Source organism: Stegostoma tigrinum, chromosome 1, assembly GCF_030684315.1.
Source record: "Stegostoma tigrinum isolate sSteTig4 chromosome 1, sSteTig4.hap1, whole genome shotgun sequence".
NCBI classification, from domain to species: domain Eukaryota; kingdom Metazoa; phylum Chordata; class Chondrichthyes; order Orectolobiformes; family Stegostomatidae; genus Stegostoma; species Stegostoma tigrinum.
Window position 1 is genome coordinate 40163104 of NC_081354.1, and position 26376 is coordinate 40189479.

The following is a 26376-nucleotide window of genomic DNA, read 5'->3' on the forward strand; positions in this document are numbered from 1 at the left end:
TCAGGGAAAGTTGAAACACTCCTTCACATCGACATAACTGCAGAAGGCAATACTGTGAAGTTATTGCATAGCCTAATTTAAAAGCCTGTGAAAATCAACTAGGAGACTTCCAAGTATAGCTCTCAAGAGAAACTCCAAAAAATTACATATTTTGTGTTGTGATCAAGACCGTATGCGAGCATGCTAATTCTCCAGCCAAAGACTGTCATATTCAGATTGGGTTGGGCTTAGTGGAGCATTAACATTAGCTCTTTCAAAATCATTATTTAATAACATAATGGGAAATAAGGAAATAGTAGCAACATTGAATATCATATATTTTTCCTTCAGAGTAGAAGGCAAAATGTTGCAGGCCAGAAATAGAGGCAAAAAGAGGCAGATAGACAGTGAGAGAATTGGTGTGGCTAAAATCTAACAGATAATGTGGAGAATTAATGAGAAAAGCACAAACAAAAGAAGAAGGGTGGAGAGACATGGATAGAGGAATAGCAGAATGCACAAGGACAGGAGTTTGAAAGGGGGAAATCAGAGAGGGACTCAATGGACAAAAGGTGAGTAAGGGAAAGGAAGAGGGACAGAATGTAACTCAGCAGTAACAAAGCATGCCAAATGATGAGATAGTAGGAACTGCAGATGCTGAAGAATCTGAGATAGCAAAGCGTAGAGCTGGATGAAGAAAGCAGGCCAAGCAGCATCAGAGAAGGGTCTAGGCCTGCAATGTCAGCCTTCCTGCTCCTCTGATGCTGCTTGGCCTGCTATGTTTATACAGCTCTAAACCTTGCTATACAAAATGATGGGTGGGCTTCAAAATTTCTTGCATGGCATGCAGGGTGTATTAGATATAGATCATCAGTAAGCATAATGCACATGTTAAAAATCTGTAGCTCAATATACCAAAATTTCTTCTTTGAGTTCTTGCAATTTGATGAGTTTGCAACAGCTGATTTTCTGCATGCCTTTCTACACAAGACTGAATAATATTTATGACAGATGTTGTGTTGGTTTCAAACAATCAAACTGGTTTTGAACTATCTAATGCTTCATCACAACCCATGGAGAGTGTGTGGTAATCAGGTTTTCGCTTACTTCTCATCCATAAATCAATTTATTTTCTACTAATGCTGGCAGATGTAGTTCCTTTTAATCCAAGTCGTGGCAAATGTATGATCTGTGCGGATTGCCTTGCAGGCCCTTCTCGATTATGAGATTTTGAAGTGTTTAGCAAGTCAAATATCATCCTGTAGTTTGACTAATGCACTATTTATATTCAAAAGTCTTCTCCCTAAAAGTCAAGAAATATCAATTGTTTCTTCAACATCACAACTTAGCTGCATCTGACTCCACCGCAGGACAATTTGTGGTGGTAAGTTAGAGTCTTAAGGTACTGGGCTAGACTTTCATCTTCAGTAATATGGTACTAATTCGCTGGGGTGAATTATTCTTCTGTCCCGATTTTCATTTCATTGAAAGGAAAAATTTGAACAGGAAGAAGTTAATCAGCCCCACAAGCTGAATCCACCATTTAGTTTGATCATATAGTGAATCTTCCAAGCAGCAGCAATGACAAGTGAATTGTCATTGTGCTCATAAATTCCCCCAACACAATGCTGCTACTTTTGGGTTTTCAGATACTTGGCTTTTGCAGAAATGTGCTGTACAGTGTCCCACAAAGAACCTTTTGGGCATGGGCAGAGTTGGGGTAGAGAGAATGTGCTCCCTTTTCATGGCACTCATTACCTTATGATAAGCTTAGAGGAGGAGACTTTGTTTATGAATGGGCAAATGGATGAACAGGTTAGAGGGTGAATGGATGAACAAGTTAGTGTTCTGTACTTTGGAACATTTATTTTCCAAAATTGACAAACCAGTTCCAGTTCTGCTATGGATCCCAATTCCACAGCCTATGTCTATAGGCCATTATCATTGCTTCAGAATGTGTTTGGATTCTATAAACAGTTCTTCATAAATTATTGTTAGTTTTACAAGGCTCCATCCTGGTACCATGGCCTCATAGTGGCCAGTGGGGAGGGTTATAAAATCACAGCACTCTGGTCCAATTTTACTGGATTGACTTCAATGGACAGAAAATGACTGGCAAAATGTATTTCTACCTGTTCAAAGAGGTGATACTAATTATAAAAACAGCACTGCTGAGATCAATCATCAAACATTGTGCCCATTGTAAATAGGGCACAGAAAGGCAGGAAAGGTGATTTCAGGTGTTGGGTCATTGAGCCCTGAAGATTAGCTCAGAAAATCACATTGATTCCTTTTGGGAAACAGATGACTGAGTGAGTATGAAACCTGAGACTTTATAAAATGAAAGAGTTGCTATAGCGAACACATTTAAGGTATTTTCTGCAAACCTAGAAGAAAAAGTTCCAAAGCATAGGTTTAAAAAAACAAGAAAAAATACATTTAAATAGTGTCTTTCACTTATTGAGGCCATCTTTAAATGCTTTATAGTCAATAAAATATTTCACAAATCTAGGCCCTGCTGTAATTTAGAAAATACCAGAGAAACTTTAGACACATCAAGATCTACGCTAACATGGTAATGTTCAGAATATTGGTTTTAGTCGCATGGATTGACAAGTAAATGTTGCCATTAGCCCAGGAATAAATTCCTTGTTCTTCTTCAAAACACTGTTGTGGGATCTTAAGCCCACCTGGAAAAACAGACAGAACCTCAGTTTTGCATTTCATCTGAATGCAAATTTGTTCAACAGAACAGAACTCACCCAGAACTGTGTTGGATTACCAGACCAGATATTTGTGTTAATAATTATTCTAGTTGCAGCCAGATGTTTCCTTATGTTCAATAAATTATCAAAGTCTGTGCCTGTTTACATTAGACAATTACTGTGAAATTTATATATTTTTTAAATGGAGATACAGTCTGACATCCTTCCTACCTTCTGCTGTTGTCCTCTAGCAAGCACACACCAGTACTGTATTTACCTTAACCACCGAATAGATAAGCAGGATAAGCATACCTCATCTTTCAAGGTGACCTAGTATTACAATAATCAGATATTTGTTTTAATAATGACAACATTAAAATTTTAAGTGATCTTTTTACTTTTGCAGTGTAAATTAAGGAACCATTTTCAGTGCTTACTGTCATTACTCTGAAACTGGCTACTTGCTGGGAGATATATGCACATCTATCTCACCGTACAAACCTGGATGTTTCTGTCAATAATTCCCTGATTCCCTTGAGTTTGCTGCTGAAGTTTCCACAGGTTGCAATCAATTAGGAATCACTTAGATGATGAGAAATTCATTTCTTACTTTCATATTAAAAATTCCAAAACAGATGATGTCCTACTAATGAGATTTAGTTGGGTTCCTAACACATGCAAAGTCATTACCTTTGTGTGAAGAATCTCCCTGGGCTCTGAAAATAAAACTTGCATGTAATGTCAATATTTTTTCCATGATAAAATTCCATTGTTTTTAATATAATTCTTTTTAAGGTTTATAACATTATAACATCCACTGTGTATATCCCAATTTTTATTTTTCTATTCATTGATTCACGTCAAAAGGAATAGGATAACAAACACATTTTACTTTCACATTTGCTGTCTATGAGAGGGTAAAAGGGTAAAATAATAACATAGATGGCTAGATGGACTTTGAAGTTGTCTTTGAGGTCAAGAATATGTGTTGCCACTCTGCTTTAGGCAGCAAGATTGGTGCTGTAAATGTTATTTCAATTTTAACTCAACATGCGAACTGGAAAGGCTGTCAATAGGTAGCTCCATGTTTTTAGCAGAGGCCTTCACCCTTGGGCTCTGTCATGTCCAGTACTTACAGGAAGGTAGGGGGCTGGCAGTCTAGTTGAAGTCACTCCATGGTCCTACTAGCGGTTTAGTATGCCTTAAATCTGCTTGTTATTAGCATACTTGTCTGGTTTGTTCTGGGTGCCGATGTGATACCATTTTTGATATACTATTTTATATCTTTATCCATTTCTAGCATCAACAGAATTCTTTAATTCTTTCAGTCATGGTGACCCTGGATCTATGGATTTCAGCCCTAGACCAATACTATGTACCGTTCATCTTTGAGAATATGTTTGCCCTTAGTACCTAACTTGTCCTCCCATTTGCTGTACAAGGTAGGGATCATCCTCTCCTGTACTCGCTTTAACTCAGCATTGCTGCTGTGTGTCTGAACTAGCTCTTCGACCTTGGTTTAGCTCACAGCGACAGTGTCTGTTTGTTCCAAATTAAGGGGCTGCCATGGCTCTTCCTCATGGCCACCCAGCTTAACCAACTCCTATGCCCTTTTGTTCCCAGTTGGAAAGTTTGGTGGGGGGCTCTAAGCATAATGATGCCACATTCGTGACCTTGAGCAGTTTGGAGAATAAATTTAGGCAGGGGTGCAGAAGGTAATAGCTTCCTGTTTGCTGAGACAAGTCTTTTAGCTTGCCACAGTAGCAGGAAGTCAGTTAAACCATTGCAAATATTCACATAGTAGTTTTCTGCTAGAAGTGCTGAGTATCTACATGTTGGCCTCGGTCAGTGGTCCCTGCATCATAGATACCAGTCTTCAGACAACTGCATTCACACCACGTGATATCAAGAAATTGTCAGAGGCATTGGATAATGCAAAGGCTATGTGACCTGACAACATTCTGGCAAAAGTACGAACACATTTGCTCCAAAACTTGCTGCACACCTAGTCATGCTGTTCCAGTACAGCAACAACAATGGAATCTACCCGACAATGTGGAAAATCACCCAACTATGTCTTGTCCACAATAAAGCAGGACAAATCCAACTTAGCCAGTTGCCGCACCATCATTTTACTCTCAATTGTCAGTAAAATAATGGAAGGCGTCATCAATAGTGCTATCAAACAACACCCTGTTCAGCAAAAACCTGCTCAGTGATGCCCGTTTGCATTCCACCAGGGTCACTCAACTCTGGACCACATCACAGCCTTGGTTTAAACATGGGCAAAACAGCTGAATGCCCACTGACATCAAGGCTGCATTTAAAGCAGTGTGGCATCAAGGAACCCAAAGCAAATTGGAATCAATGGGTATTGGGTACCCATCTACAAGGCACAAGTCAGGAGTGTCATGGAATACCCTCCACTTTCCCAGATGGGTACAACTCTAGCACCACGTAAGAAACTTGCTACCATCCAGCACAAAGCAGCCTGCTTGATTGGCACTGAATACACAAGCATCCATTCCTTCCACCACCAATGCGCAGTAGCAGTAGTGTGTACTATCTACAACACGTATTGCAGAAATTCCCAAAGATCCTCAGACAGCCTTATAAACCCATGTCCACTCCCATTTACAAGGACAAAATCAAAATGATAAATGCGAACACCAACACCTGCAAGTTCACTACCAAGCCACTCACCATTGTGACTTGGAAACATATTGTCATTTCTTCAGTGTTGTCGGTCAAAAACATGGAATTCCCTCACTTAAGGAAATATGGGTCAACTTGCATCATGTGGTCTGCAGCAGTTCAAGAAGGCAGCTCACCACTCCCTTCTCAAGGGCAACTTGGGATGGGCAATAACTACTGGCTAGCAAGGGAACCCCGTGTCCTACGAGTGAATTTAAAAAGAAGACATGATTGGATATATGCATTTCATTGAAAGTGGAAGGACATAGAACATAGAACAGTACAGCACAGAACAGGCCCTTCAGCCCACGATGTTGCGCCGACCATTGATCCTCATGTACGCACCCTCAAATTTCTGTGACCATATGCATGTCCAGCAGTCTCTTAAATGTCCCCAGTGACCTTGCTTCCACAACTGCTGCTGGCAATGCATTCCATGCTCTCACAACTCTGTGTAAAGAACCTGTCTCTGACATCCCCTCTATACTTTCCTCCAACCAGCTCAAAACTATGACCCCTCGTGTTAGCCTTTTCTGCCCTGGGAAATAGTCTCTGGCTATCAACTCTATCTATGCCTCCCATAGTGAGAAGATTTCCACACATAGGTTTTTGATAATCTGGATTTCATTGCTCTTATGAAAACTAATCTTGAAACCATTTTTGAACAAGTTTAATCATGACTTGTATGCACCAAAGCCTCACAGGTTCTCATTAGCAACATGGTGTGCAAACCTTCCAATGACCCCAGAAGGTCTGGCAGGACCAGCTGGTGCATTTTGACAATTTTGTGAGAGTGCATGACTTTAAGCAGTTTTTGGACTACATTATTTAATTTCCTCTGTGATAAGTCAGCTTGCCTTAGTGGAATGAGAATATTCCTCAGAGAGTGAAATGAATTGGTATGCCTCTTCTGTTTGTTTGCTGCCTGGATAATTAAGGTTTTTTTGCTACTGCTGAAAACATAGAGCTATCTATTGACAGCCTTTCTAGTTCACATGTTAAGTTAAAATTGAAATAACATTTACAGCCCCGATCTTGCTGCCTAAAGCAGACTAGCAACATATATTCTTGACCTCAAAGACAACCCCCAAATACAATTAGCCATCTATGTTATTATTTTGTCCTTTTATGTTGTTAACTTGAGTCTGGCATACTCCAAGTATATACCCATATATCCAGCAAGAGTGATGATATCAAGGATGCAAGCACCCAATCATATTGCAAAACTCTCATAGACAGCAAATGTGAACGTAAAATGTATTTGTTATCCTATTCCTTTTGACGTGAATCAATGAATAGAAAAATAAAAATTGGGATATACACAGTGGATGTTGTAATGTTATAAACCTTAAAAAGAATTATATTAAAAACAATGTGCAAATTCTTTTATAAAATGAACTGGCTGCAGACAAAGTAGCAATCATCAGAATTGCAAAAGGAAAAAGTGGAACAAGGCATATTTTGATGGGATGGGAAATCTAGTAGACTAATGAGGAAAGGCGGTGGGTGATGGTACATATTTTCAAGCCAGAAACTTGCTTTTCCCCAAATATTCAGGCCCCCACTTTCTGATGGACAAGGACAGCCACGTGCAGCATTTTGTTAGATACAGGGTAAACTGGGTCATACCATGTTAATCAGTTAAAAGCCAATGGAGCTCAAAGCAACAGCCAACAACTCTATGTACTTCCAGGGGAACTGGTGGACCCTAACTTAAGTCCTAATCCAGATCCCAGACCAGTCATTGATCCAGAACCAGTCCAAATTCCTGATCTAGGACTGGCTCTGGACCCTGTCTCATCAGAAACTTCAACCTCAGGAAGTGAACTATAGCTGGCCCCACAAATTCCAGCCAGAATGTCCTTGTCCATCGGAAAGTGGGTTCCTGGCACTGTGAGGCAGCATTGCTAACCACTGAGCCACCGTATCACTCCAATTTGTACTGCACTTCTCCCAGTAACAATCTTTTGGCTGTCTAGCATGCTGTATGATGCTGTGGCCCTGTATGATCAGGATGTTCAGGTTACCGTGGCAGCGGAGGTTTATGAAAATGTTCTATTATGACCATGATGGTTTAGTGGAGTGCCAGGGTTGGGGTGTAATAGAGGGTGTCTATATTTGTATGTGTATCAACCAAGCCCACTTTGAGTGGAAGGCTGCTGGAGGCTCGTTCTTTCACATCTTGGGAGCGTTTGTGAAGGGGTTGTCTCTGTCTCTGACCTAGAATCCCATAAATGATGTTTTGTTGGGCAGACTGTCTCTAACCATCCCTTTTACTTCAGGGCTGCTGCATGCTGAGGCTTTCCTCTTCTGGCTGGAATTTGTGGGGCCAGCTATAGTTCACTTCCTGAGGCTGAAGTTTCTGATGAGACAGGGTCCAGAGCCAGCTAGATCAGGAATTTGGACCGGTTCTGGATCAATGACTGGTCTGGGATCTGGGTTAGGACTTAAGTTAGGGTCCACCAGTTCCCCTGGAAGTACATGGAGTTGTTGGCTGTTGCTTTGAGCTCCATAGGCTTTTAACTGATTAACATGGTATGACCCAGTTTACCCTGTATCTAACAAAATGCTGCACCTGGGCTGTCCTTGTCCATCAGAAAGTGGGGGCCTGAATATTTGGGGAAAAGCAAGTTTCTGGCTTGAAAATATGTAACATCACCCGCTGCCTTTCCTCATTAGTCTACTAGATTTCCCATCCCATCAATTCCACCTTGGGTGACTGTCTGTGTGGAGTTTGCACACTCTCCCCGTGTCTTTGTAAGTTTAATCCAGGTACTCTGGTGTCCTCCCACAGTCCAAAGATGTGCTGGTTAGGTAGACCGGCCGTGCTAAATTGCCCATAATGTTCAGCGATGTGTGGCTTAGGTGGTAGGGGGAACGGGTCTGTGTGGGATGCTCCAAGGATTGGTGTGGACTTGTTGGGCCAAAGGGCCTGTTTCCACACTATAGGGATTCTATGAAAAACTCCGACCAGAAAAATTACAGCAGGTCCAGACAGAATTGGCAAATGCTTGGAATGCTTTCTATTGTTACTCAGCAGGCAGAGAAAATTCGAAAGTATCAGAGAAATCAAAGTGACTAATGTAGGGGATAATTTCAAAACATGCAGATACACCGGTGGATCCATCTCCAATCACACCCAGCTCTGTTGTTTATCCTGTTTACTTTGATCCACTCCACTGTCTTCATGGTTAAATTAATTCACTGGTAGAAGGAACTTATCCAGAAACTAACTGCAGACTCTCTACTCTTCCTGCCAGAAGGAGATCCCAATTTGGCCTGGCTCAAACGCATCTATCATTATGGGTAATATCTTTTCTCAAACACATACAGCTAGATCAAGAGTAAATATTGCCGGAATTTGGGAAGTGTTTGCATGGTGCTTTTAATAAGGAATTTTGCTTCATAAAATCAAGCTGAACCACAAATCGAATTCTGTGTCCTTTTGTCTGCCTCACCAACAACAGCACTTTGATAAAGTGTTTTTAATACATCAACTGGTCAAAGTGTCTAAAGCATGAACAAGTCAGGACACAATTTTGAATTTGTAGACAAACATGAAGGCAATGATTTGTGATAAGGATACTGTAGAACTTAGAAACAACATAGTTTGGTGGAACTGGAGGAGATTTTGCAGATGATGTTCAAAATGGAGAAATGGAAGGTGATTCATTTTGGTCAGAAGATTGAGGAGAAACAATGGAGTGGATATTCCAAGGACTGTCAATCAAAATAAGATTGCTGGAGAGTTTTTTTTAAAATATATATTATTACTGTGCTCCACTTTTCTATACCATGAATTTCCATCTTGGCTCCTTCAGAAATGCTGAAAATTGCTGAAATCAAGTTACCTGTATTGCAGGATAGTTGGGGGCAGTCAAATCATGATCCCTTTTGTATCAGCCATTAACTTGGGTCCGGTGCATTAAATGATTAGCAAAACTTTGACAACTGCAGTCAACAGCTTCACATTTTCTGTCAGCTTTTAGTAATGTGCTAATGTGACCTTTTTCTTCAAGTGGTATTTTTTGGCAGCTTCAATAGGTGTGCAAGTTTTAATGACCGCCACGACTTGCTTCTGAGAAATCAAGATCCTTGCAATTGTCAAATTGATGAATTCTTGTGTTCACTGTAGGGCATCCAAATGGGGAATTCTAATGAGATAGTAAGAACTGCAGATGCTGGAATCAGAGGTGACACAGTGTGGAGCTGAAGGAACACAGCAGGTCAGGCATCATTTAGAGAAGCAGGAAAGTTGATGTTTCGGGTCACGACCTTTCTTCAGAAAATGAAGTCCTCCAGCTCCACAGTGTTATTTACTGGTGAATTCTAATGTCTGCTTTTATGCAAAGCAGATCCTCCAGCAACTTCCATAGCTTAGTCTTTCTGATCTTGCTAAGACAAGAAAAGAGCCACATCCCATTTCCAATGGGTATTATTATTTTACTGGTTTTGCAGTAACCCAGTCTAAAAAAAAACATAGCTTTGTTATTTGTTTAAAAACCCTTCATTTGGCTGGAAGGCCTGTGATCGCTGTAGAGACCGTTACTATTTTTTGTTTTTTTTTCATTTTTTGGTTTGAAACTGTGAGTCGAAGTTAAGAATTGAACTTTGAACAGCAGCTTGTTTTAGAAGAGAAGAGAACAGACATAGGTTTCCTGTTGGGAATTGTCCTAGAAACCAATGCTACATAATTACTGATCTAAGGACACTGTCATCGAGTCAGTCACAAGTTGTTACTATTCTCAGGGCTAGCAACTGGATGGACATTGAATTGGTCAATCAAGGGACAACTGGTACTGGAGTCTAGCTAACCACCAAGAATGTTGATTGAAAACAGAGGGGAGAAAAAAAAGAATTGTTTCTAGCTGAGCTTTAGCAGGAGGCAGTGAGATTTTTAGAGGCTTCAGAACCAAAGCTTTTTTTTCTCTCTCTACTTTCTCTCCAGGTGTCTTGAATGCTGCTGAAAGTGTCTAAACTCACCTCGGACTTCGAAATTCAAGCAAGATGTGCAGCTCTACTTGCCTGTGAACTACCAAGAATTTCATGAAGACCTTGTATCTACCATTCAAAATGGTTGTTGAACTTGCAAATTATAGTTCTTCTATTTTATCCCTTTACAGTGTCTGTCTATGAATTGGGCTTATGAACAAAGAAGATTAGGCTTTAGATCATAAAAATTAATTACATTACCTGTTGTTTATCAGGGTTAAAATTACATGATTAATAACAATTTTTTTTTTGCTGAAGCTATAAACTTGGTGGCCAAGATCTGTTATTCATAAATTCCAGTTAGGAACAATTGGGCAGTTTGGAGGGTAACTGAATGTTTTAATTTCACAGTATTGCAAGTCCAATGATAATGAGAATGATTTGATTTGGCTTACTTTCCATGTGTCATAACATCTCCCATTTCATATTAAAGAGTTTGGTCATCATCTTCCTGATGCCTGCTATACTGTGCAAATAATATTGGTGTGTTGAACGATGGTCTTGCTACTTTATCAGGAGATTCAAAAGTGCAGCTTCTGTGCTTTCTTTCCTGTGCCGTTTATGGCTGAGGCTATTATTCAATTTTTCATATCCTTTGTCTCCCCAGGAATGGCACCTGAGCTTGTCTTGACTGCCCTACCGATTCTTTGGCTCAATTCAGGTCTGACTCACTGTTTGCATGAGCCACCAATTTGGCCAGTCCTCAAATCAAGTTTAGCCAGTGTCACCGTATAGTGGCTTAGTCCCAAAAAGAGTTCCAATTTCAATATATCTTTTGTACTACTTCAAGTCATGACTGAAGCTTTTCTATGGTTTCATGTCTGCATTGTTGCCACTCGGCCTGCTTTTCAGAGTCGGTTACATCCCCTTGTTGCCCATACCAGCAGTGCAGAGTACAGCAAGCTAGGGTCATGTCGGTTGTACCAATGGTCCCAGATGACTTGTACATTGATGTTATGGAATACTTTTCTATTGAAGTCAGCCACATTAAGACATGGCACACTCAATGCAACATCTGTACAGTCTACCATACAGGGAAGCCAGCTGTGCTGCCACTACTGCATGGGCTGCTGGGCTGTTCTACTGGTCTCATCACTGGGATTTAAGATGAAACAGTGTGATCTGGCACAAACTGCATCTGTAACAGCCTTGATACATTTATGGTTCAAAGGTTATGAGATCCACACAAGTCTTTGACGGATCCTTGGAAACAGCCAGTTGTATTAGTGTTTAGTGCAGCTGCCACCTTGACAGCCACCTGGATAACATGGCCACCCATCTCTTTAGGTCACAACTCTTTTCCAGCAGTTGGTGTAGTTTAGTGACAGTGTCCTGGTACAGTCTCCAACACGAACGTAACTTGCTCAGCTTGACGATATAGTATTAAGGATTATGGACTCTAAGTCTCCAATAGCTCCTCCACATCCTAAAAGGAACTTTCAGCTTTGGCCGCTTTGTATCGAGGCTGTCCTGGGTTTGCTGATGTATCCGTTCCTCCTTTTTAAACTCAGTGCCTTCACTGAATTGCAGCAATGGTAACCCCTACTATAGCTAGATCCATTGGCCTGACTTCAAACATGCCAGTGTGGGGAACATCAGAAACAGAAAAAATCCTTAGCAATATGAGCAGTCACCATTCATATTACTCATCAATGACAGTTTAGCATGATTCTTCAAACAGTGGGACATGGAAGAAACTGATAGAGGGCCATGGACTGTCTCTACATTGACTTTTGACTTAGGGACTTTATTCCAATGAATGCAGCATAAGCCATGTTGCACAAATATATTTGCATATTAGGAGTCATAGAGTCATACACCAGTCCAGGTCAAACAATCCCAAACTAAACTATTCCACCTACTTGTTCCTGGCCCATTTCCCTTCAAACGAAGTCCTTTATAATTACCGATGCCTTGCCATCACTCACAAACCCCACCACCCACGAAAGACAGAAATGCATATAAAGGGCACGCTGATGATTACTTCCAGTTCGAACTCCATGCTCTTCTGCAGTCTTATGGGATCTTGGATTGACTTTGTTATTTATGGCCCACAGTCACAACTCTTACGGTCACCTGCAATCGCTTCTACTTCTACTTCAGAAGTAACTATACTCAATCTGCAAAGACCAATGACGTGGTCAAGCTTGCTTATGACCAGGATTTACATTCCACACAACTGGATACTGCACTCATATCACATGCAGGGCGTAATGATTATAAATACATTTAACTTATAATATGAAAGTGACTGGTTAAGGCAATTGCCCTTTGAAGTGCCTTCTATTGCTCACAGGTTTCACAATTATTGTTCCCTCTGCATCTCAGATTCCATTCCTCAGAATTGATTTCCCCAACCGCCTCTCCACCCCAGAAGCCCCAAAAACACCCCCTTGACTTTCAGAGAGCTGACACTCGGGACTGATTGTAGCACACCCCCTTGAACGAGCTGAACGTGCAGTTCTATCTGACATGTGACCAGCAACCTTTCCTCTAAGCTGCCCTGCCACTTGGAGGTCCTTTACACACTAATCAGCATGACGATGCATTAAATTTCATGTTCAGAAGTCACTGCTGCCTACGGATTTCCAAGGTTCACATAGCAGGGGGGAAAAAAAATTAGGGGTTGTATATTTGACCACTCTTGAGTGATGTCTATGCAACTCCTCTACTGACTGGCCACAATTGCTCAGACTGATTGCACAAGCACAAGACTGAACATGGTCCATTCTCCAGACTGCAGTGATATGGATTTCCTGAGCACAGATGACTCAAGTAGCCAACTGATCATATTCAAGCTCCTGGACCAATACGGGATTCTGCCCTTGACGTACTCTGCCAAGAGCCCCTGGCTGAAGGTTGTCTCCCTTAATCTGATTGAGAAGAACTCCCTTTAAGACTTTGAGACTTGGCCATTTGCATGAAGCACACACAGTGTGTTTATGTTGCTGGGATATGGTGCAGATGTAACACTGATGTTTCATGGTAACATACAGCAACATGTTCAATTAGATTATCTACATGGTGGAAACAGGCCCTTTCGCCCAACAAGTCCACACCGTCCCTTGAAGAATCCCACCCAGATCCATCCCCCTATACCCCATACACCCCTGGGCACTACGGGCAATTTAGCATGGCCAATCCACCTAGCCTGCACATCTTTGGACTGTGGGAGAAAACCCACGCTGACACGGGGAGAATGTGCAAACTCCACACAGACAGTCACCCGAGGCGGGAATCGAACCCGGGTCCCTGGTGCTGTGAGGCTGCAGTGCTAACCACTGAGCCACCAGGCCGCCCTTGACTGATCACTACTAACAATCCTACAAGCTATCTGGCTTTTTGTCTACGCTAAAAGGTTAGGTAATGCTAGTACTACGAATGTTTAAGTTCTGACTGAGGGGGCAACACACAAAAAAATCAAGGCAAGGCAGAGATGATGTGAGCACTCAAGTAAGCAAGCACTTTGACAGCAAGTGTAGAACTGTGAGGTGCAACTGGTTGAATCTATGAGTTAGATACCTGTTATGGTGTCCTGCCAGCAGCTTTGCAATGCTAGTATTGATGTGTTCTGAAGTGCAGAATCAGAGTGGAGAACCGTATTGTATGTGGGTCAGAAATGTGACATGATGATGATGCGGAGAGGCTGGTACATGTCTCATGCTAATCTCTATTGATGGAGTATAGAAATAGAATAGGGCTGATCAGTATGTGGCTGAAGAGTTAGTGCAGGTGTGAGGGTTTTAGATTCCTGTATTACTGAGACCATTTCTGGGGAAAGTGAGACTTCTACAAGTGGAGTATTCTGTACCCAAACCAGAATAGGACCGATATTTTTGCAGAGAGTCTGTTAGTGCTGTTGGAAACTATTTAAACTATTTCAGCAGTGAAACAGGACACAGTGTATTAGTTTGATAGTGTCACAGCTTACTTTAGGAAATAAACTGAGGCACTGGAAATTCAGACATATTGAGCTACAAAGGAATAAGATTTGGCTGGATGGTCCCTACTTTAAAGCTAGGAGTAATATAGATTGGCACGTGAAACAGCGATGTTGTTGCCATTGCAGAGACATGATTGAGGGAGGTAAAGGACTGGCAACTCAATATTCCACAGGATAGGATTTTCCACAGGACAGGTGTGGGGGAGAAAGTGGAAACGGTATTTGATTATTAATTAAATAATCAGTTTTTGCAGTAAGGAGGGTTGATATCTTGGAATAGTCATTAAATGAACCTCTGTGGGTAGAGCTCAAGAATATAAAGGGGGCAGTCAGACACAGTTAGCATGTACTATAGAACCCCAGTCAGCACGCAAATGATGGGACAGGTACGTAGTCAATTCACTGTGGTACACAAAAATGATATTAGGGTAATTACATATGATGATTTCAGCTCCCCAACATTAATTGACTATAATCATAGTATCAAGGATTTAAGGGAGGCAGACTTCCTGGACTGTATACAGATGAGCTTTTTACGTCAATAATCTAATAGGTCCCAAAGGGATGGTGCAGTGCTGGCAATGGGGAGGGGGCATTTCAGTGATTGTGACCACAATTCCAAATATTTTAGGTTTTTATATGGAAAGGGAAAGGATAGTCTGAAAAGTAAGGCTTTTGGATTAGACAAAGGTAGATTTTGTTCAGTTAAGGCAAGATCTGATCAACATAGTTTGGAAACAGCTGTTTCAGGGTAAATCTAAGCAGACAGTGAGAGAGGTTTAAAAATGGATTAAGGAAAATACAGGCTCACATATTCTCTTTAGAATGAAATGTAGGAGAAACAAGCCCAGGGAACCCTAGATGTCAAAGGGTATTCAGGATTGGATTAAAAAAAGCTAAAATGTATAACAAGTACAAAGGGAACAAATCAATAGAGGCCTTAGTGAAGAGTAGGAAGTCCAGTTAGAAACTCAAGAAAATCAGGAGAGCAAACAGGGAATGAAAAAGCACTGGTGAGCACGATTAGGGAAAATCCCAATATATTCTATAAGCATATCAATTGGACGAGAATAATCAGGAAAATAATGGGCCCATTAGTGATCAAGGGGGGAATCTGTGTCAAGCCAGAGGACATTGATAGAGTCTTAAATGAATACTTCACATCTGCCTTCGCTCGAAAGCAGGAGGATGTAGGTGCAGAGATAATGAGAACTGCAGATGTTGCAGAATCCAAGGTAAAAGTGGGGAGCTAGATAAACACAGCAGGCCAAGCAGCATCTTAGGGGCACAAAAGCTGATGTTTCGGGCCTAGACCCTTCACTAGGTGAGTTTTTCTAACATTCAACGATGGATTCACGATTATCATTAGACTCTTAATTCCAGATATTTATGGAGTTCAAATTCCACCATCTGCCATGGTGGGATTCAAATCTGGGTCCCCAGAACATTATTTGGATCTCTGGATTAACAGTCCAGCAATAGTACCACTAGTCCATCACTCCCCCCCACCCAACCCCCACCCTATGTCTAAGCCTTAAGGATGTCTCGAAAAACATTAAGGTAAATAACTCACCCAGGCTTGAAGGAATTTATCCCAGAATACAGGAGGCAAGGAAGGGTGTTGCTGGGGCCTTGAAAGAGATCTTTGTATCCTCCTTAGTCATAGCTGAGCGGAGAATAGCCAATATTGTTCCTTTGTCTAAGGAGGACAACAGGAATAAACCAGGAAGTCAAAAGCTAATGAGAGTTACATCTGTCAGAGGGAAATTATTGGTGGTGATTCTCAGGAACAGGATTTACTTGCATTTGTAAAATAAATGAACTTTTTTGGGATAGTTAACATGGTTTCCTGTGGGGGTGGTCTTGTCTCTCAAATTTAGTAGAGATTTTTAAGAAGTGATGAAAATCATTGATGAGGATAGGGTAATCTACATAAACTTCACTAAAGCATTTGACAGGGTCCTTCATGATATGAGGGTCCAGAAGATTAAGTCACATGGGATCCATGGTGAATTGCTAAGTTGATTATTAAATTGGTTTGGTCATGGAAGACAGGGTAGTTGTGGGAGAGTGTTTTTCTGACTGGAGGTCTGTGACCAGTAGATCTGTATAGATCACTGCTGGAATATCTGTTTTTTGCAATATCTATAAATATATATCATATATCATCCCTACAGTGTGGAAACAGGTCCTTCAGCCCAACAAGTCTACACTGACCCTCAGAGAATCCCACCCCAGTCCCATCCCCCTATAATCCACCTAATCTACACATCCCTGTACACTATGGGCAGTTTAGTACGGCCAATCCACCTAGCCTGCACATCTTTGGACTGTGGGAGGAAACCCAGGCAGGCACAATGAGAATGTGCAAACTCCACACAGGCAGTCGCCCGAGGGTGGAATTGAACCCGGGTCCCTGGTGCTGTGAGGCAGCAGTGCTAACTACTGAACCACCATGCTGCCAATAAATGATTTGGATGAAAATATAGGTGGTTATTATTAGTAAGTTTGCAGGTGACATTAAAATTGGTGCAGGTGTGCATACTGAAAAAGATTGTCAAAGGCAGTTAGAAAATTGGGTACAGAAACGGCAGATGGAATTTAATCCGGACAAGTGTTAGGTGGTGCACTTTGGGAGGTCAAACACAAAAAGCAAATATACAGTAAAAGACAGGACCCTTAGGAGCACTGACATACAGAGGAATTTTGGAGTGCAAGTCTCAAACTCCCTGTAAGTGGCAACACAAGTAGACAGGGTGGTAAAGAACGCATACAGCATGCTTCTCTTGATAAGTCAAGGCACTGAGTATAATAGTTGGCAAGTCATGTGATAGCTGTTTAAACTTCAGTTAGGCCACATTTGGAGTATTGTGTGCAGTTCTGGTCACCACACCATAGGACGGATATGAAAGCTTAGGGCTGGGTGCAAAAGAAGTTTACCAAGATGTTGCCTGGATTGGAGTGTATTAGCTACACAGAAAGGTTGGTCAAACCCATTTCTGAAGAAGGGTCTAGGCCCAAAACATCAGCTTTTTTGCTCCTCTGATGCTGCTTGGCCTGCTGTGTTCATCCAGCTCTACACCTTGTTATCTCAGATTGTCCAGCATTGGCAGTTCCTACTATCTCTGGTCGAACTTGGATTGCTTTCACCAGAGGGTCAAAAGCTGAGGGAAAACCTGATAGAAATACATAAAATTATGAAAGGCATGGATAGGGTGGATAGTCAGAATCTTTTTCCCAGGATGGAAATGTCAAATACAAGGCTACACAGGTTTAAAGTGGAGATGTGTGAGGCAATGAGGCTTGTAGGTGGCTGGAATGCACTGCCAGTTGAGGTGACAGAATCAGATACAATAGCAATGTTAAAGTGGCATTTAGACAGACCCATAAACAGGTAGAGAATAGAGGGATAAGAACCACCTGCAGATAGAGGAGATGAGTTTAGAATGGTATCATGGCTGGCATAAATAAGGTAGCCACAGGGCCTGTTCCTGTGCTGTACTGTTCTGTTCTGTTCTATGGTTCTATGTTCAATACCCCAGTCCAGCTCTGAGGGAATGCTGCACTGCCATTTTTGATAGGACATGTAAAACTGAAGCCCACCTGCTTACTTCATGTAAAAACATCCTGTGACACTATCGTGTAGTAAAGCACAGGATTTATCCTTACATATTTGTCCAATATTTACTTCTCAAATAACATCATTAATGCAAACTATTCAACCTTTCCCACATTACTGTTTAGGGAAATTTACTGTATGTAAATTGGTTGCCGTACTTCCTACATGGTAGCAGGGACTACATTTTCAAAATACTACATTGACCACAAAGCTATTTGTGATTTCCAGAGATCTTTGAAGATGCTATTTACTTGCTGTCATGAAATCATGATAGCTCCTTGCCATAATATTTCACTGTCAAAGCAGTATCATTAAGTTTCCTAATACTGCATCTCCACAAATTGAAGTTTCACAGTCAGATAGAAAATACATACAGTATAGCAAAAGAAAGTGCACTTCAGCCCACAATGTTGTGTTGAACATGACACCAAATAAATCTAATCCCTTCTGCCTGCCCTTGGTCCAAATCCCTCCATTGCTTGTATATTCATACACGTATCTAAAAGTCCCTAAATCCCCTTATCGTATCAGCCTCCATCACCAGCCCTTGCAGTGCTTTCCAGACTCCCATGACTGTGTAAAAAAAAACTTGACCCCATATCTCCTTTGAAATTTCACCCGCTCAAATTAAATGCATGTCCCCTAGTATTAGACATTTCAACTCTGGAAGAATAATTCTGACCCTCAATGTTATCTATGCTGCTCATAATTTTATAAACTTCTATCAAGTCTGCCTTCAGCCTCTGCCCTTCAAAGGAAAACAACCCAAGATTTTCTAGATGTGCAGACAGTAGAAATATTATTCTTCAGGTAAACATATTAATGTACATTCTTTGTGTGTACAGGATACATGATAGTAGACCTTAAATACTCATGGTAGGCAAATACTGTATTAATGGAAAGAAACTAATTTTGCTCATAAAATTCTAGACCTAGATTTCTAACTACATCAAATAAGCATACCAAAGTAACCATTGCCAGTGTGGCAAAAGAACAAGATAAGTTTTTAGCAGTGTCTGAAAACTTAGTGGGTTAATTTTCTTAAATGAATTTTTATTCCTAATACTGAACTTCATCTGCCTGGAATGAGAAAGAGGATTTTGGCAATTTGAGTGGGGCCTACAGGATTTTCGCACACTGATAACAATTCACTATATACTGTATTTCCAAAAGGAGTTATGGGCAGGGCCTGTGAACCAAGGGAGGCAAATTTGTAACTGTGCAACTTTTGTTTGAAATGTACAAGTCTGAGCCCAACAGTCTTACTACATGATTCACAAAAAGCTAGCAAACAAGTTCAGCAGATAATAGAGAAGGTAAATGGAATATTGGCCTTCATTTCAAAGGGAATCAAATATGAAAACAGTACATCTTGCTAAAACTATAGAAAGTCCTAGTTAGAGCACAGCTAGAATATTTTGAATAGTTTTGGTCTCCTTATCTAAAGAAAGGTATACTGGTGTTGGAGGCAGCACAAACAATGTTCATGAGATTGATCCCAGGTATGGTGAAATCTTCTTATCAGAAGAGGTGGGCTTGTACGCATTGGACTTTTGAAGAATGAAAGGAGATCTTTTTGAAACAAAGAAGCTTCCTATAGGCCTTGAAAGGGGAGATGTGGAAGGGTTGTTACTTTTTGAGAGACAGACAGTCTGAGACTGCACAATCACAGTTATAAATTGCCCATATAGAACAGTGACAAGGAGGGTTTATTTTCCTCTCAGCAGGTGGTGAATCTGTGGAATTCTTTACTGCAGAGGCTATCAAGTCTGGATAATTAAGAATATTGAGACAGAGATTTTAATCATGAAGGGTTTGTAGGGTTTTGGGATAAAACAGAAAAAGTGAATATAAGGATCCAGATCAGCTAACATATCACTGAATAGCTTACATCACTTCAGCGTTGTATTGTCTTTAGATGGTTCCGACAGATTTGAGTTTGATTAATTGGTAGAATCGCAGCAACAAGGACTGTTTGTTACGACTGTCATAATGGAACATGGTAAAAGAAACACTGGACAGAATAGGGACATGCGCTTCAGACTGTTCAATATACGTGTAAAATGTAACATTCACTTTGGCACAGAGAACTCTGTTCGCTAAAAAGGGTTGTAATCGTATTTTCCTGGCACTCCCATTTCCCTCACTCCTCACTTAAACAAGCTGGCCAATCTCCAAATGACAAGTTGATCTGTTCCCATTGGATTTGATGAAAGTTTTATGCCATTAGCCTCAGCTGTAGTTCTAAAGAAATATCCTGCAGGACGGTTACATGTTTAGAAACTACAACATGGTTCTTCACACTTTTCTAACATTTACAACTGATTTCTAATATCACAGGAAATCACAATTTCTATCTCTAACTGGTGAGCAAAGTGATCTATGCTACACCATAATTTTCAGTTGTCATTCCCTTTTTTTTAAAAGCTTATTCACTCACAGGATGTAGGCATCAGTGGCTGGTTATTGCCCATCCATATTTTCCCTTGGTGAGCTACCTTCTTGAAGTGCTGCAATTTATGTGGTGTAGAAGTGTACCTAAAAATGGCATAGAAGCCTTAGGTTATTTACATCCAAATCTATCTAGTTGTTACTTGAAGTAATACGATGATATTTTACATGGGAATAATTACAGGCCTTTTTCCAAACACACATTCACGTGCATATTTAAAACAGACTTTGAAGAAATGTTGGGAAAACTTTTCTTCTCTCTGTAAAAGAAGTATCTAAACAACCGACACTAATTAAACATGCAACCTTGTTCTGACATATCTATATGACAGAAAATGACTATGAAAATGAAGCTTTTGAGTATCTTTCATCAAAGGTTTTTTTAAGATCGTCATAATTAACAGTAATCATACTCTTGTCATATTATTTGGTAATGCTGTATGATATTTGGAAAAGTTTGATGAGCCTGAAACCACTGGTTATAATTTCTTGGGACGCACCAACTTCCAAAAATCACACATACTAATTATAATAGTGAGATGGCAATGTAGATAACTTACGACGGGCACAGATGTTGCTTCTTCTTGGACTTTCCTTTCTTTGAAGATTTATCACTAGACAAGCCTAGTTCAATCCAAAAGCATAAAGAGATGAGAAGGAAGGTTTTGGTCAGCTCCATTCTTAAATTGATTGGTCCAGCACAGTCTTAATCTGGAAGAAGTCAGCAAATATTAATCCTTCTAAGGAACTCCATTTTGAAAATGGCAAGAACAGACAAACGGAATTCAAATGTGTAGGCGTCAATGTCAGTAGCGTGTGTACATGATTGATGTTCCAACACTGGAGCGCATACTGATCACCAGACACTAATATTTAATTGCTGCCACACGTTCACTGCTCTAATCTCTGCTACCTAGCACCGCATTCATTATTTTAAGCACTATTTCTTTTAATTTGTCAGGTCTCAATGATATTAAAAATTTGTCGGAATATTTGCGATAACATTCTGCTTGAATTTCCCCAAAAAAATCCTTTAGTAATCATAGTATACTTAATATTTGGTATTTTTCGATCCTAAGTACATGCACATAAATAACATTTCATCTCGATGGGGAAAAGAAATTACATTTGTTGTACGGCAGACGGTTCCTACTTTGTTCCCACGGATTCCAGGCGGTCTTGAAAACAAACCTCCAGAAATTGAAGCCGCAACCCGTCACAGGTTGGGGCCACCGCGACCAGCACAATATGAAACAATACAGGGCGATGGCGCCTTATCAGCTCAGACTGCTCAACTGCACATCATTCGGCGCAGCGAGATTTAGAAAGCGCGTCTTTCGTATCAAACAAAAAACTGACGGTTCCTACTCACCGTGAATGTCGGCGCAATGTTTTTTTAAAAGCTGAGATCTTTTCGCCTCCACCAACATGTGCTTGTTTTCCATCAGCGAGATCAGTGCTAGACTTTGATAGCGCTGACAAACCGAGCAAGCTGCTACCTCACTGCCCTGACCTCAATCCTCCCCACCGCATTCTCAATCCGCTGCACCATTAATACATCGGCCACTATTACTTTGTCTAAAATGTATTTTGTGCATGAAACCGTTTCTCAAGATGGAGGAGAAACATATATGCACCTGCTACATGCGCAGTAGTCCCGTTTCTTGGGCAGACTTCAGAGGAAACAGGCAAAAGCTGTTAATTTGAAATCCAGATTCTTGTGAAACAATTCCTTTATTCTTTCGTGTGCTTCTCAAATATTTTAACTAAAATATTATATATTTATTAAGAATGTTGGCAAATGGTGATCAGCGGCACTGTGTTGTTTAATGTTCTTTGGGCTGTTCCACACTATTAATGTTACCTCCTTGATACCAATTCTTGACCCGAAAAATCAACCACTGCAGACAATGTCTACATTACAATATTTTGATATTATGAACTGCAAACCAGGAAATTACTGTTCCTTGAAAATGGGGCTGAGTGTTTCAGCATTTAACTTAGTCAACAGAGAATTTGCTGTTTTGGTAAAAATCATGAAAGCATTGATGCATTCCTTAAGACATCCTACAGAGTTGCCATGGCTTGCAGGCCTACCTTTGTTGTACCTGTAAAGTATCAATTTTATCTTCCATAATATGCTGTTTCTATCCTTCCTGGAGACAAAATGTTTGGGAGGTGAAATCAAGATAACAAAGTTTGGAGCTGGATGAACACAACAGGCCAAGCAGCATCTCAGGAGGACAAAAGCTGACATTTCGGGCCTAGAAAATCAGATGTTTTTGTTCAAATCCTACTCAGACCTTCCAATATCTCAATTTCCAATACATTGATGACTATAATAGTTCAGTTTCTGACTCTTGCTTTGAACTGGAAAATTTTAAACCAACTTTGTTTTGCAATTTTCACTCTTCACACGTTACACCTCTATTTATTTTCTTTCCTTCCTCAATCTGGCAGTCTTGTTTTCTGGAATGAGTGGATCCATGTCTAGTATGGGGACATCTTTGTCCACAACTACCTTGACTACGTTTCCTCACAATGAGCTTCCTATAAATGCTATTCCATTCTCTCAGTTTCTCCAGCTCAATCTCACCTGTTCAGACAATGGCACATTACTTTCATAGAACATGGGTATTGCAGGCAAAGCTACATGTATAGTCCATGACAAATTGCCCTTAAAAAAAACATTGAATTACTGCATGGTGTGGTGATTACAGTGCAGTTAGTTGATGTAATTTAACATTAGCATGATCTGATTTCGAGATTTCTTTTAGGTTATATTATTTCCAAACAACTGCTGCACTTGGGTAACAGAATCATGGGTTTACAGATGCTGTTGAAGATGACTGGGCAAGTTGCTGCAGCACATCTTGTTGCTAGTGGGTGCCAGTTTGGAGTGAGTGAATATTTAAGTCGATTGGATGGTATCCAAATGTTTTTGCAGCTGTAGCTATCCAGGCAAATAGACATATTCCACTATACTCCTGACTTTGGTGTTCTTAATGCCCTCCCAATACTTATCAGACTTGACTTGTAGTCTAGCCTTTTGCAATTTAAGCTTGAGGACTCCCAAATACCTTTGTGCCATAACATTCTGCAGAAAATAATATTCAGCTTGCCTGTTCTTCTTTCCAAAGGGCATAACGTTACGTCTTCCAACATTATGTTATACCTGCCAAGTTTTTGCCCATTTGCGTACTCTCTGCAAACTCTTTGTGCCACCCTCACTGCTTGCCTTCCCACCTAATTTGGTATGATTAGTAAACCTGACTGTAGTACATTCATTTTCTTCATCCATGACTCTGATGTATTTCGTAAAGATTTTGTGACCTTAGCATTGATTCCTATGGCACTTTTCTAGTCGCAGGTTCCCCCCTACCCCTGAAAATGCCCCCTTTATTCCAAACCTGTGGCGCCTATTAGTTAGTCAAACCTCTATCCATACTAATTTACTATTTTCAACATCATGGATTAGTATTAAGTAGCCTAACATCCAACTCCTTATCAAAGCCTTCTAGAAATCCAAATATATGACATCCATTGCCTTCTGTTGGATATTGTGGTTCCTTAAAAATTTATGTTTCTGAGTATTCACTGTGTAACATGATATTTTATTTAATGGTTATTAGAGAAGAACTTTCCAAAATTCTAGAATTGGATAAGAAAGGGAAGAATTACAAGAAACACACAGGTCACTATGTCCAATGTTGTACTTTCAATAAGCCAAATACACCCAATTATCAATGCTTGTTATTTTTAAAAATAAGAACTTATTCTAAGATAAAATGATAAACTAACCCTCTGATGAAGGTGAACAAGGGGAAAATGGTAACCCAATGTCATGAGTAGGTGCCCCAGGGCTAACCGCCAAATGGGTTCAGACAATTGATTTACACAGAGAAAGTAATCTGCCACCATAGAAATATGATAAAACAGTAATTGCTCAGGAACAGAGGATAATTCTTGAAGGAAGCAGTTCTCATCGAGCGATCTTTTTAAGGTTGTCTTCATCAGGCAGATGGAACACAGAGCAAAAGAAATGCAGGAAGACCCAGGGAAAAAGGGTTCCCCAACACCTCAGCTAGAGAACAGGATGCTGTCCCCACCATTTTAGCAAACCAAAACAATAGACAATAGACAGTAGGTGCTGGAGTAGGCCATTCGGCCCTTCGAGCCAGCACCACCATTCATTATGATCATGGCTGATCATCCACAATCAGTATCCTGTTCCTGCCTTAACCCCATAACCCTTGATTCCACTATCTTTAAGAGCTCTATCTATCTCTTTCTTGAAAGTATCCATAGAGTTGGCCTCCACTGCCTCTGGGGCACAGCATTCCATATATCCACCACTCTCTGGGTGAAGAAGTTTTTCCTCAACTCTGTTCTAAATGGCCTACCCCTTATTTTTAAACTGTGTCGTCTGGTTCTGGACTCACGCATCAGTGGAAAGATGCTTCCTGCCTCCAGAGTGTCCAATCCCTTAATAATCTTATACGCCTCAATCAGATAATCTTATACGCCTCAATCAAAACATTCCATGCCAACAGCCTGTTTATTGTCCGGTATTGGTAAACCATGTCCAATTGTCATGTTGTAAATTTTATATATCTAATTAACTAATGTATCATTTCTTAATTACTGCTTCTCAATTAATGATCAGAAAATGGTTAAAAATCATCAACTGTATATTAAGTAACTGTGATCAACACTTCCCTTTATCAATCCTCAGTTACCTTCTCAAAGTATTCTTGTAAATTGTCAGGCATGGTTTTCAATTTGTGAAGCTATGCTAACTCTGCTTGATTACATTATGCATTTCTAAATATTCTGCTATTACATCATTGTAATGGATTCTAACATTTTCCCATTATTAAGCCAACTGACCTAGAGTTACCTGTTTTTGTCTACTTCCTTTTTGAATAAAAGTGTTACTTCAGCTGTTTTCCAATTTTCCACCACTTTCCATAATCTAAGAGTTCTCGGAAAATTACAACCTGTGAATTCACTGTCTTTGGAGCTACTTTTTAAATGTCCTCCAACACATCCCTTCAGGCCCAGTTTACTTTTCAATTTTTAGTCCCATTAGTTTCTAAGGTATTTTATCTCTTGTATTTGTTTCCACTGCCTTTCTCTCTTTTAGTATTTTCAGAATCAGTGCCTTCAGCAATTGGTGTCTTTGTGTTATTGTGTGATGTTTGTGTGGCACAAATATTACTTACAACTTGTCAGACCAAGTAATTGGTAAATTACTTAAAAAGTAACACAGTCATGAAACTGGGCACACCTCCTAGCATCAACCTAGGCAATGAAAGAACAATGGTAAACATAACCCCCGTGAAGCATCAAAGTTCACTTAAATCTCCTATTGACATTGAACAAGAAAAGTTCCAAACTGGCTAGTTACTACCCAATCAGGCTACCCCTGATCATCTATAAAGAAGGGGTCCTCAGCATGCAATCAAGAGGCTTGATCAGCAATAACCTGTTCAGTGCTCAATTTTGCTTCCGTGTGAGCCACTCAGCACCTGACCTCTCTACAGCCTTGATCTTAACATGGAAACAGTTCAATTGCAAAGGTAAGATGAGAAAACTGCCCTGGATATCAAGGCAGCATTTAACCAAGTCTGGCATCAAGGAGCATTCAAACTTGAAGTCAATGGGAATTGTGTAAAAAAAAAACACTGTTTGTTGGAGTCAAAATTAGCACAAAGAAAGATGGTTGCAGTTGTTGGAAGTAAGTTATCTCAGTCTGAGGACATCACTGCAGGAGTTCCTCATGGTAGTGTGTCTTGCTTCATTTCCCCTGTTGTTTTGCATATGAGTAGAAAAGATAGCTTTTGCCTGTCCATTGAACAATGAATCTTTCAATGTTAGTTTGGTATCCTAGTGTTGTATCAGTCTGTCCATGTCAAATCTAGTGTAACCTTACTCCTTCAAAATTTCTGGGCATGCAGGGTGGGATGCAATGCATGCAGCACCAATGTGTT

The 26376-nt window shown here is 40.4% G+C and overlaps 1 protein-coding gene across 9 annotated transcripts in view; it reads right to left on the minus strand.

Annotated features, from left to right (window-relative positions):
• The window catches only part of glrbb (glycine receptor, beta b), a 176464-nt gene extending 154407 nt beyond the window's left edge, over positions 1-22057 (minus strand). The window contains exons 1-3 of one of the 9 annotated variants that reach the window (XM_059644883.1): positions 21510-21654; positions 20944-21007; positions 20373-20470 (exon numbers count right to left, since the gene is read on the minus strand). In XM_059644883.1, coding sequence (XP_059500866.1) covers positions 20373-20406 — 34 coding nt within the window. In that variant the 5' untranslated portion in view covers positions 20407-20470; positions 20944-21007; positions 21510-21654. Of the gene's footprint in view, positions 1-15886; positions 16013-20372; positions 20471-20943; positions 21095-21509; positions 21694-21755 lie in introns of those variants that run through there. The other 8 variants (XM_059644860.1, XM_059644864.1, XM_059644873.1 and 5 more) reach the window with 8 other exon arrangements.
• Positions 22058-26376: the final 4319 nt, after the last annotated feature.